At 37.2% G+C, this 11,835-nt stretch overlaps 1 protein-coding gene across 1 annotated transcript; it reads right to left on the bottom strand.

Annotated features, from left to right (window-relative positions):
* Window positions 1-209: 209 nt before the first annotated feature.
* LOC149402327 (cytochrome P450 71AU50-like) lies at window positions 210-4,278 on the bottom strand. Its single transcript, XM_089609613.1, has 3 exons — window positions 3,738-4,278; window positions 1,426-1,802; window positions 210-1,018 (listed from the first exon to the last, which is right to left on the bottom strand). The coding sequence occupies exons 1-3, from the start codon at window positions 4,258-4,260 to the stop codon at window positions 380-382; spliced, it is 1,539 nt and encodes a 512-aa protein (XP_089465739.1). The 5' UTR covers window positions 4,261-4,278; the 3' UTR covers window positions 210-379.
* Window positions 4,279-11,835: the final 7,557 nt, after the last annotated feature.

Below are 11,835 nucleotides of genomic sequence, written 5' to 3'. Positions count from 1 at the left end.
TAACAATATTAGAAAGAAAAAAAAAATTCTTGTACGGTATTCAAACTCACCTATTGTCACTGGTGTGTTTTGATCATGAGAGTATCTCGCCTTGTTTCAATATTTCTTTAAGGGACCGTTTGAGACTCGAAAAATATGAGAGAAAGTGAAAATTTTAAAGAAAATGAAAATGAGAAGAAGAATATACATGAAAATATTAAAATTCTTTGTTTTGTTTAAGAGTGCTGATCTCAATTTAAACAAAGTTATAAAATTACGACAGATTCTTATATTTTTTTTCCTCACATTTTTTGAGACTGTAAGTCTATTTTTAATATCGTAGATTTCACAAAATTAAAGGATCTCATCACAACATAGCTATGACAAAAAACTTCAACCACTAGGTTTCTGTATAGAGGTTTAAATTAGTAAGCCTTGTTGAAGGAATCGCGACTAAAGGCTCGAGCTTCTTCACCACGATCCCGAACTTGTCAGACAAGTCATGGCTGACGATGCCATGAGGCGATCTCCAGTCGAACGAATGCAACAAGGAAGCAAGCGTGTAGTTCATCACCTTCTCGGCCAACGGAATCCCGGCACAAACCCTTCTCCCGGACCCAAAAGGAACAAATCCAAAATTATTGCCCGAGTAATCAAACTTAGTATTGACATCGTCCGAAAACCTGCTAGGCCTAAACTCCAACGGGTTCTCCCATATCTCGGGGTCTCTGTGTATAGACCACGCGTTGATAAAGACCTTGGTCGTCTTAGGAATGTAGTATCCTCCTATCACCGCGGCCTCGCTCGGACGACGCGGAATGAGTAGTGCGAAAGGCGGGTGTAAGCGGAGAGTCTCTTTGACGACGTCATTCAAATGGGTCAATCTTGGTAAGTGAGACTCTTCAACCATTTTGTCCAAGCCAACGACTTGTGTTAATTCTTGGTGCACTTTTTCCATTTCTCGTGGGTGATTGAGAAGCTCCGTCATTACCCACTCGATGGTCGTCACCGTTGTGTCTACTCCACCCACGACCACGTCCTGTGATGATTATGAGTGCAAGATACTAAAGTGTAAATTGATAAGATCTGAATTGCAAGAAATAATGAGTGACTGAATAAATATTATTAGAAGTAAAATTGTGATATGAAACCGAGAACAGAGAAGATAGAGAAACAAATATGCAGGCATAATGATTGAGAACATACATGACTTTTAATTTTATTTCCCTATAATTATCATCTTTCATTTTGTCTCTCAAATTCTTCTATAGTTTCAAGAAAAAAAAAAGGTCAGATTAAAAATATGAATTAAGCAAAAGACATTTAAAGCCAAGTGATGAGATTAATAATCACATATTGATAAGAAAATTGGACATATATATATACTTAATCTAACCATAGTGAAATGATACGTAAACTTATAATGAACTCATATGAGACACATACCATGAGAATGCCTTTCAGTTGGTCCATGCTAATAGACTCTCTATCGTCTTCAGACTCATGCATCTCTAAAAGAATCTCCAAAATGTCCTTCTTACTTCCCTTTTTTTCTCCCATCGTTCTCGTCAATCTGATAGCTGTGTCAAATATCGCCTCAAACGTGTGTCTCAACCTTTTAGTTTCTCTCCCGATACCATTCATGTCAAGCCACGCGAGTGATGGGAAATGCTCGGAAACGTCCGGTTTCCCGAGAAGCGCAATGAGTTTTGATGCTTCGTTTTTAAATTCGGCTCGGTCCACCACATCGCCGACCTCTTTGCCCCAAAACATGCTCAAGAGCAAGTCCAGAACAGTGGAGTACGCTAATCTCCCGATGTCGACTAGAAGGAAATTTTCTTAGTTGACTTTTTCGTGTTAATTTACCAAAATAAAATAAGCATGATAAAAACATAAATTACCAACTATGTAGCATTTACTAACATAGATTAGAAAGAATAATAACTAAAAATGAGGCTTTTGGCGCTGGGCTCTTAGGCGTGAGCCCTTCTTGTTCTACGATTGGCTCATCTAATTACTATTTGATGATAGTTTTATTTATGAAATTACTTGGCATATCGACTTATCAAACTTAATTCTTCAAATTCGATAAAGAGAGAATTAATCTCATAAATTAATGACGTTATGCTTACATATTCGGCTTATTTTCATTGATGTTCACATTTTTTTTACTGTTCACAAGTTATTAAATATAGGGAAATTGACAACAATAATATCATTTATTTGTCACTTACAAAAAATCAAAACTCAAATATTGACACATCTAATACCAAATCGATCACAAACTGTAACCAGTTCGTGACCAATGCGTCACGAAATCAGCCCAATTCGTGCCGATTTTTGGTATTAAGTATGTCAATATTTGAGTTTTAGTTGATTTTTGGTAAATGACAAACCATTGTTATTATTGATGTCAATTTCCCTTAAATATAATATTGGTTGTTTATAGTTTCTATTTAAAAATTAGTATGTTGGAAAACAAAAATGAGATATTGACACCAAGATTACTACTCTGCTGTCATTTACCAATTTTCAACTAAAACAAAAAAAATTGATAGATCTATTACCAAATTGTATGTGTACCTTTGTATTTTTAAAAATCAGTTTATTTTTTTATTTTTCTTTTAATTTATAAAAAGAACCTCTTTTCAAACGTCACTGATCTTCTTCGCTCTCTTTCATTTTGTGACTTTTTATTTCCCGCTTTCTATCTTCATTTCACTCCCCTTCTTCTCTCCGATTTCCTTCGTATTCTTCATTACACAAACACGAAAAAAAAATCCTAAGTCACTGTCAGCGAACCTAATGACGAAGCCGAAAAATGAGAACTCGAATAAGGGTGAACAATCTCAGCCGTTGCCGTTCCTTCAAAACCATAGGTCGGCGTCGATTTTGTGACCGATCTCTCATAACTGTCACGAAACACACACTTTCGTGACCGATTTTGTGACTGATTTAGACGTCGACCTATGGCTTCGATGGAGGAGCAACGCTGGAAATTATTCAACCTTACTCGAGTTCCTATTTTTTTTGGCTTCGTCATTGAGTTTGCTGGCAGACACTTACGATTTTTTTTTTCTTTTTCGTGTTTGGGTAGTGGAGAAGACCATGGGAATCGAAGAGAAGAAGGGGAGTGATGAAGACAGAGAGTGAAAAATGAAAAAGTTATGAAATGAAAAATAAGGAAGAAGATAAGTGATGGATGAAAATAATTTTTATTTTTTTTCGAATTTTAAAACTTAATTGATTTCTAAGGATGACACATATGGCTTGGTAATAGATTTGTTGATTTTGTTTTGATTGAAAATTGATAAATGACAGAAAAATAGTAATATTGGTGTCAATAACCAAAAAATAATTGGTAGTCTGTATTATTTGAATGAGCATAAAAACGGTCGCTAGTTAAATTTTCCTGATATTTATAATATTGTGACAATATAATATATTTTCCTTAATCATACAATTATTTTATTATTATATTTTCTCAGCTAAAAAAACGAAAAGCATTAATATTAACAGCTTTTGGGAATTGTAAGATGGAATTCTAATAGGGGGAAAAAATTCTTCAAAAGGTGGTCATCTTTGAACTTTAATTCGAAGCAACTAAAATATTAGAAAAATTCATGGTTTTCATTTTGTGACGTAATAATGAGTATATCTGTCATACTCAACAATTTAACTTTTTTTTTCTTCATAATATTCCTCAGCAACAAACTAGTATCGGAGAAATAGTAATAGATATGAGATAAGAGTTGTACCTGGTCGATTGACGTCGTAGAAGATGGTCCTTACACAATTGCGAATCTCTTCCCTTCTGAGGCCGTAGAGGCTATCAAGTGCAGCACCGCTCATAATCTTTTGCACAAAAATCCGGCGCAGCTTTTTCCACTCTCGGCCGAAAGGAGTCACGACGACATCGTTCCCTCCGAAGGATGCGATGAATCCGCAGACGGACAGGTCGTGGTTTGCGAATATTGCATCGTGGTCGCGCACGATCTGTCTGACCAACGGTGGTGATGACACGACCACGCAGAGCTTCGTTCCGAGCCGGAGCTTGAATATTGGGCCATACAGGCCTGCCAGCTTCGTGAACTCGTGGTGCAGGCCGGCCCCAAGAAAGGGAAGATAGCCCAGGAGAGGCAGCCCTCGCGGGCCCGGAGGGAGGGGCGGGCGGCTGTGGGGAATGAACCGGGAGAGGAGAGAGAGAGTGATGAGAATTGCTGCAACATAATAATAATAATAATTGCTAGGCTGCTCAATGTTGTTGTTGGAGAACCACATTTTGATGTCTTTGTTCCTTGTGTGAGCAATAACGTTACGTTTTGTAAGTATATATATATTATATAGGACTCGTGTCATATGGTCTATTTGTTACTAGTGATTTTTCAATGCATAAGAAGGAAAATAAGATTTTATCTTTGTTTCAACCGATTTTATGAGACACTTGACTTTTTCAAAATAAGCAGCCACGAAGATAGAAGTTGCACAAAATGAGAGGGGCAAAGAATGTTGTTCTTCTCTCTATTATTGATCATAGATATCTTATCAACTTGTCAACTCAGGGCCGGCTCAAGGGGAAAGGACAAGTGGGTCATTGCCCAAAGCCCCTCTCTCAAATAAGGCTCAATTATTTTTTTAATAAATATATTAATACATCTAAAATTATTAGATGACTTAATTTGTAGTTATAATTTACGAAATTAATTTGTAATTATAACTTTATTAAATTTGTATTAATCTGTAGTATTAATTTATAGTTATTAATAATTCAAATATTTTGTATTTATTAATAATTTATATGATAATAAAATTATTTTTTTAAAAATTTGGGGCCCCTTAGATGAATTTTTGCACAAGCCTTGGATACTGTCGAGCCGGTTCTGTGTCAAATCATATAAATTATTTTTTTAAAAATTTGGGGCCCCTTAGATGAATTTTTGCACAAGCCTTGGATACTGTCGAGCCGGTTCTGTGTCAACTTTGGGAGAACATTATTAATAATGACATGAAGAGAGAGACCCGTTTGATTAAGATATAATAATGATGTTGAATACATTGATGTTAAACAGTTTGGGAGATATTTGTTATTAGAAAGTATACATGACGAAAAAAACAAATTAGAAAATGATGTTCTTGGGTCGGACAATTGCATAAAGCATCAAGTCAAATAGTCTAATTGTCTACCTATATAATCATTTCAGCAATACAGGACGACAACCGTAATTACATTACAATATCATGTAAGTGTCATAGATAGGTTAAATCACTTGGGACCTCAACTTTTAATCTCTTTGGGAATCAATGTTAAGCATAGTCTCCAAAATCATGGAGAAACATGTTTATATATTAATCCTTACAAAAACGTTCTAACATAAAAATAGATGGCCACTAGTGCAAAACTTAGCTTGCACAGCAATTTCTTTTTAACGGTCGTTCAAATTATTAGTATATTACAAACGCGATCATGAAAGCTTGCACAGCGGTCTATTGAATTGTATTACAAATTGAAGGTTTACGAAAAATAAATAAATAAATATATATTGAAGATTTAGAGATTTAGAGATTTAGAGAGAAAAGATGAAGTCAGAATAATGATTCATAAAGAAAAAATATAATAGTCTGAAGTATATAATTATTATACAATCAAATAAATAAAAAACTAAAACAATCTTATATAAATATAAGAGGAAATGGCGGCACAAGTGCCCAAAGTTATCGGGTTTTTACACTTATGTATCCAAACTTTTTTTTTTTTTCGCGGCATAAGTATCCAAAGTCACTTCTCAGTTACACTGTTGGTGTTTTGGACGTTAAATGTAAACGGCGAGCCACGTGTCTTCATCCTACAATGTCTAAGTTTATAAATGAGAGTAAGTGGCGGCACAAGTGCCCAAAGTTATCGTTTTTTTTTGCAGGTCGAGCAGGACGACTTTCCGAAAGACCCGAACCACCACGAGTCCGGCGGCGGCGGCACGGAAATCGAAGCCCCGTCGTTCTTCCCTCCTCTCATGGACTCATCGGCGGTGGACGCGAAAGGAGCCCAACAATGGCAGAACACCATAACGGGCGTGGGGCAGCGGTTCAGCGGGGTCCACGAGTTCCGCGAGACGCTGCGAAAGTACGCGATCGCCCACCAGTTCGCGTTCCGGTACAAGAAGAACGACAGCCACTGTGTGACGGTCAAGTGCAAATCGGAGGGTTGCCCGTGGAGAATCCACGCGTCGCGTCTCTCGACGACTCAGCTAATCTGCATCAAGAAGATGAACCCGGGTCACACTTGCGAGGGCTCGTCCGCCACCAACGGCCACCAGGCCACGAGGAGCTGGGTGGCGAGCATCATCAAAGAGAAGCTCAAGGACGACTCGAGCTTCCACCATCAAACGATTTTTTTTAAATAATAATAAATAAATAAAAAGTTTACTCTCATTTATAAAATCACAACCTCCGATAAAGTCGTCCTGCTCGACCTGCAAAAAAAAAAACGATAACTTTGGGCACTGTGCCGCCACTTACTCTCATTTATAAACTTAGACATTGTAGGATGAAGACACGTGGCTCGCCGTTTACATTTAACGTCCAAAACACCAAAAGTGTAACTGAGAAGTGACTTTGGATACTTATGCCGCGAAAAAAAAAAAGTTTGGATACATAAGTGTAAAAACCCGATAACTTTGGGCACTTGTGCCGCCATTTCCTCAATAATTTTGAGAAATATACTATGCTAATATCTTCCCTCAAACTCAAGATACTACATCAATAAGTATTGAGAGTTTGTCAGCTAAGAAGCGGAAGCGCGAGGCGGAGTGAGCCTTCGTGAACAAATAAGCAATTTGAAGCGACGAGAGAATATAAGACTGTGCAATCGTACCAAGTTGTAAATAATGGCGAGTGGCATGACAATCAATCTCAATATGCTAAGTTCTCTCATGAAAAACCGAGTTACAAGCAATATGGATGACAATCTTACTATCACAGTATAGAAGCATAGGGTGATGAAGAGCAACACCTAAATTAGCATGTAACCAACGTAACCAAATAGTCTCACATGTAGTCATGGCCATAGCGCGATACTAAGATTCGGTGGAAGAGCGAGAAGTGACATCTTGTTTCTTGCTCTTCCAAGAGATGAGTGAATCTCCAAGGAAAATGAAGAATCCGACGGTGGACTTGCGATGCGTAGGGTCACCAGCCTAACTGCCATCACAGTAGGCACGCAATTCTAACGAAGATGAGGAAAGAAATAGTAGACTGAAACTGATTACCACGAAGATACTAGAGAATGCGAAGAACGACAAGCCAATGAATTGTGGTATGAGTAGTGACAAACTGACTGACAACATGAACAATATGCGCAATGTTGAAACTTGCTCCTGTGTCTACTAAGGGTGGTTTTAGATATTACGTTTTTTTTTTATGATTTCACCCGTTACACACGGGTTTATCTTATGAAGCGTAGACATGATATTTTGGGCATTTAGCGTGATTTAAGAGCTCTCGTTAAAACACAACACTCTCTTGTCATTAATTTTTTTCGTTGTGATATAGCGGGGGAATATACTTCTAAAGATTTTTTCCAGTTACTTGCTCTGATACCATAAAGATTTAAGGATTCAGAGAGAAAATAGAGAGTCTGAATAATGTTTCATAAAGAGGAAATATAATAATCAGGGCATATAACCCTAATACAACCAAATAAATAAAAGGCTGAAATAACCCTATATAAGTATAATAATGACAAATATACTATGCTAATACATATAACCCCTGTGTTATGCCCATGTTCGCACAATGATTTTGATAGAACATCGTGCAAACTACCGTGTGATAGTAAGTTTTTTGTTTTGTTATTTAGTTCTTGCAAGGTGCCGGTCGAGTTCTCCACATCAAATGGAAGCATTTTCCGAAAATGAAAGGTTTGTTACATAGTGTAAAAAAGAATCTTCGTGGTCTCCCCAATATGAAAGTCCGTGTTTCATTAAAAGTTCATACATGAGATAAAAAAAAAGCTGCATAGCTATGCATAGTGTTGGTTCCTTTTGCGGCATGGTCTTAGTTTGACAAAACTGTGTGTTCTAAGTTGCTCAAGATGATGGCGCAACTACTTGTTCAAGGCCCAGTTTGTACAAGACACGTGGCCATCAGCGCAAACTGAACTAAGAACATAATATTTTAATTTCTGATTTTTGTGGAGATACGATCGGATTCAGTTTCCTGATAGATTTAATTTGTAGAGATTGTATTATTGACGCCTATAAAACTCCCTAGGGTTTCATTAGGTCAATATACACTTTTACGTCAATACACACCGACCATAATCTAGAACCTATCTCTCTACTGGAGACCTACAACAACAACTGGTTCAAGATAGCATGCTACTGTTGTGCTTTATTTGTATAGAGTTTGTGAGTACGTGTGTTTGCATTGATATGTTAAGAGGATCTCCGAGAGAGGATCGTGCAATCTTTGGGAGGAAGAGTCGTGTGGAAGTGAGAGGGAGTCTTTGATCTGAGGGGAGCTCAGATTGTAGTTCATCGGAGATCGACGGAGACAACTGTTTCAGAGGAGTCCTTGTACCTTTGATTATTATAGTGAATATCTTTCCACCATCGGACGTATCAATCCTCCTGATTAGGTGTTTTTATCACCGAACAGAGTTACAAGTTCCTAGTGTCTTATATTGCTTTACGTTTATGTGCTTGTTTGATTGTCTTCTTAATTATTCTTGCACATGCCGAATCGTTGTTCAACTAGTTGTTCAAACCGATATAATTGAACAACCTTCACAATATACATTTAGTAATTTCAATTGGTATCAGAGAGGGTAACTCAATATACAGAGTGTGATCTTTTTGTGTCTACTAACGTGTGTTTTGAGATAAACATGAAGGAATGACAAAGCATTGGTCGACCTCCACTCTAGGAAGGACTAAACTATGGCTACTAGAAGGCCAAAATGAGAGTGTTTATCATGGTGATCGATGAGAAATTTTGGAGTCTGGTTGAGAAAGCCTGGACTGCTCACATGGTCATAGATGATAGGGGAACAACGACCACATTTACGCAAGATAAGTGGTTAGCAAATAAACAGAAACATGCGATGGGAAACTCGAGAGCTATGAACGCCATATTTTCCGTTGTTGATGAAAATATATTCAAGGTGATCCCTAACTGCGAAATTTCAAGGAAGCATTGAATATTATGCAAGTTGCTCATGAGGGTACAGATAAAAGTCAGATCTCAACATCTCCGGATGCTAACCACCAGGTTTGAGAATCTTAATTTGAAGGAGGATTAAACTATTGTTGAATTAAGCGCTAAAATTTATCATATCTCTAATGAATCTTTTTCTTTTGGAGAACCTATCAAAGATACAAGACTTGTTAGCAAAGTGTTGAGATCCCTTCTAAAACGATTTCATGTGAAGGTGGTTGTTGTAAATAATTTCAATATGTGAAGAACATGAGGCTGGATGAGCTTTTGGGGTCCCTCAGAACTTTTGAGATGCACTTGGATGCAAAGGAAGCAGAGAAGAGAAATATAAGTGTAGGTCTCAAAGAAGAAGATGTTGGAAAAGTTGAAGACGATCGTGACATGTCAGAGCAAATTTCTTATCTTGCCAAGGACTTTATTTATGAAGAAGCAGTAGGCTACACCAAATGTGCACAACAAATAGTGGCCATAATAATAGATATGTAGTTAGTGGAAGAGATGATGGCTGTGATAGCAGCAAACAAGATGATGAGACATAATTACTGTGCTTTCAGTGTAGTTACATATATGAAAGAAAAGGAGAAAACTATTTCTAGCCAAAATCAGAAGTTAGTTGAACATCTTCCTGATGACTGGAGCAATGATGACGAAGTTGATATTATTAGAGTAGATATCATCAATAACTACTCCTTGTTGTCAATCTGAAGCTTGCAAAGAGTACTCTTGAGAAGAAGGTAACTTGCTTAATTACTGAGAATCATGAATTATCTAATATTGTGGTTATGTTAAAGGATTAGGTAACATGAGCTAATATAGCCTACTTGAGTCAAGTGAAGAGTTGAGTCAACTAAGGAAGAATGTGAAGATGCTGAGTTCTAGCTCCGACAATCTTGACTCCATCCTTGGTTCATAGAGGAAGAGTGGTGGCAACAAAGGACTTGGATTCTATGCCGAATCATCACAGAGTGAAACCAAGTTCGTGAAACCTGGTGAAAGCATGAAGAACTCTACGACCAAGAAGATGTTCCAAAAACAACAGAAACAACCTACTTCCACCACCAATAGGAAGAAGGAGAAGTGGATTTGCCACTATTGTGATAAAGCTGGTCACATCAAGACTTGTTGTTTCGAGTACCCGACTGATCTACGACTGAAGAAAGTGAAGAAATTGGCACCTTTCAGACAAGAGTGGAAAGTCAAGTAGAAGAAGTGTCTCATGGCTTACTTTTATTTTTTGCAAAGATTATACATGAATGAAACTGATATTTTGACAGTGGTTGGTGAGGGTATATGACAGGTGAAAAGAATTGTCTCACCGATTTGAAATCATGCAAGACACAGACTATGACGTTTGGTGATGGTGAAAAAGGTAGAGTCATTGGCAAAGGTACACTCTAGGTGAAACGCTTACTGTAATTTGAGAATGTTCTTCTCGTTGATGGGTTAAAAGAAAATCTTATCAGCATCAGCCAATTGTGTGATGATGATCATCATGTGAAGTTCACTCAGACAGCTTGTCAAGTTTTCTCAGAAAGCTTGTCAAGTTTTTGATAAGCCTGACCAATGTGTGATGGAAGGGAGCAGATTGTCTAACAACAATTATTCGTTGGGAGTTGGTCAAACAACTTCTTGCACAACTTGTCTCATGCGCAAATCTGATGAGACGAATCTCTGGCACAGGAGAATACGGTATCTGAATTTAAAGACAACGAAGAAAGCTATTGTTTTTGGTTTTTCAGAGGATTCCTCGACTGAAGGGTGGTGATGCATTCCAAACTGAGCATAGTTCTTCTACGACAGTTAGTTATGAATACGTTCAAGATAAATTTTTTGGTTCATCAAATGATGAATTTGTTTAGGACATGAACAAGCATTATTATGGATATACTTATTCAAGCCTACCTATTTTTCAACCTACGCAAGGATTTCATGAAGAATTGTGTGAGCTGTAACAAGTGCTTCACGTTTGTTATGGGAAGCTTACCGTGTTTCTAATCGACCATGGCTATGTTTGAGGGGGAGAAAACAAGGTTTTGAAACACATGAGGTCAGGCATTATAATTTCTTATATCTATTATGATGACAGTTCGCAGAATTTGGGGGAACAATTTTTGGAGCAGGGGGAGAATGAGTTCATAATTAGCATTATGGGTGAGATGAAATCTTTATCTCCCATAGTAAGTTTTCTCTTGTAAGGAGAATCATCAGGTATGTGAGTGGCATTGAAGATGGAATCTCGCACATAAAAACACTAGTTCCAGCCTTGGGGGGTTTTATGATATTGGCTAGGCAAACTGTGTGAAGATCAAAAGAGCATTATTGAACGTTGTTTTGCACTTGAAATATAATCTGGTGTCTCTTGGGAAGTTAAACATCCCTATAACCGTGCGGAAAATAAATAACTACGCTAAAAGGCTAATTATTTATACGATTATAAAAAACAAGGTCTAGATTTGCAGATTTGAATAGAATAAACTAGAGAGCGATTCAAGCAACCGATTAAAAGATGAGTTTTCAGATTACTTAGCAATTTGAAAAGAAAAAACTATCTAGATAAAAGAACTTCTATTATCAATTTAAAAAGAAACAACTATATAGATAATTTATGATATAAAAACATCACGCAAACAAGCACGAGATAAAATA

The sequence above is a fragment of the Urtica dioica genome, chromosome 3 (assembly GCF_054948205.1).
Source record: "Urtica dioica subsp. dioica isolate 48M chromosome 3, U.dioica_male_clone48M_v1_H2, whole genome shotgun sequence".
NCBI classification, from domain to species: Eukaryota; Viridiplantae; Streptophyta; class Magnoliopsida; order Rosales; family Urticaceae; genus Urtica; species Urtica dioica.
This window is presented reverse-complemented; position numbering and strand designations above follow the sequence as displayed.

Coding starts and splice junctions, on each gene's coding strand:
- LOC149402327 (XM_089609613.1), bottom strand. CDS start 4,260: ATGTGGTTCTCCAACAACAACATTGAGCAGCCTAGCAATTATTATTAT. Junction 1,803..3,737: donor CTACGACGTCAATCGACCAG/GTACAACTCTTA, acceptor ATTTCCTTCTAG/TCGACATCGGGAGATTAGCG. Junction 1,019..1,425: donor AACTGAAAGGCATTCTCATG/GTATGTGTCTCA, acceptor TAATCATCACAG/GACGTGGTCGTGGGTGGAGT.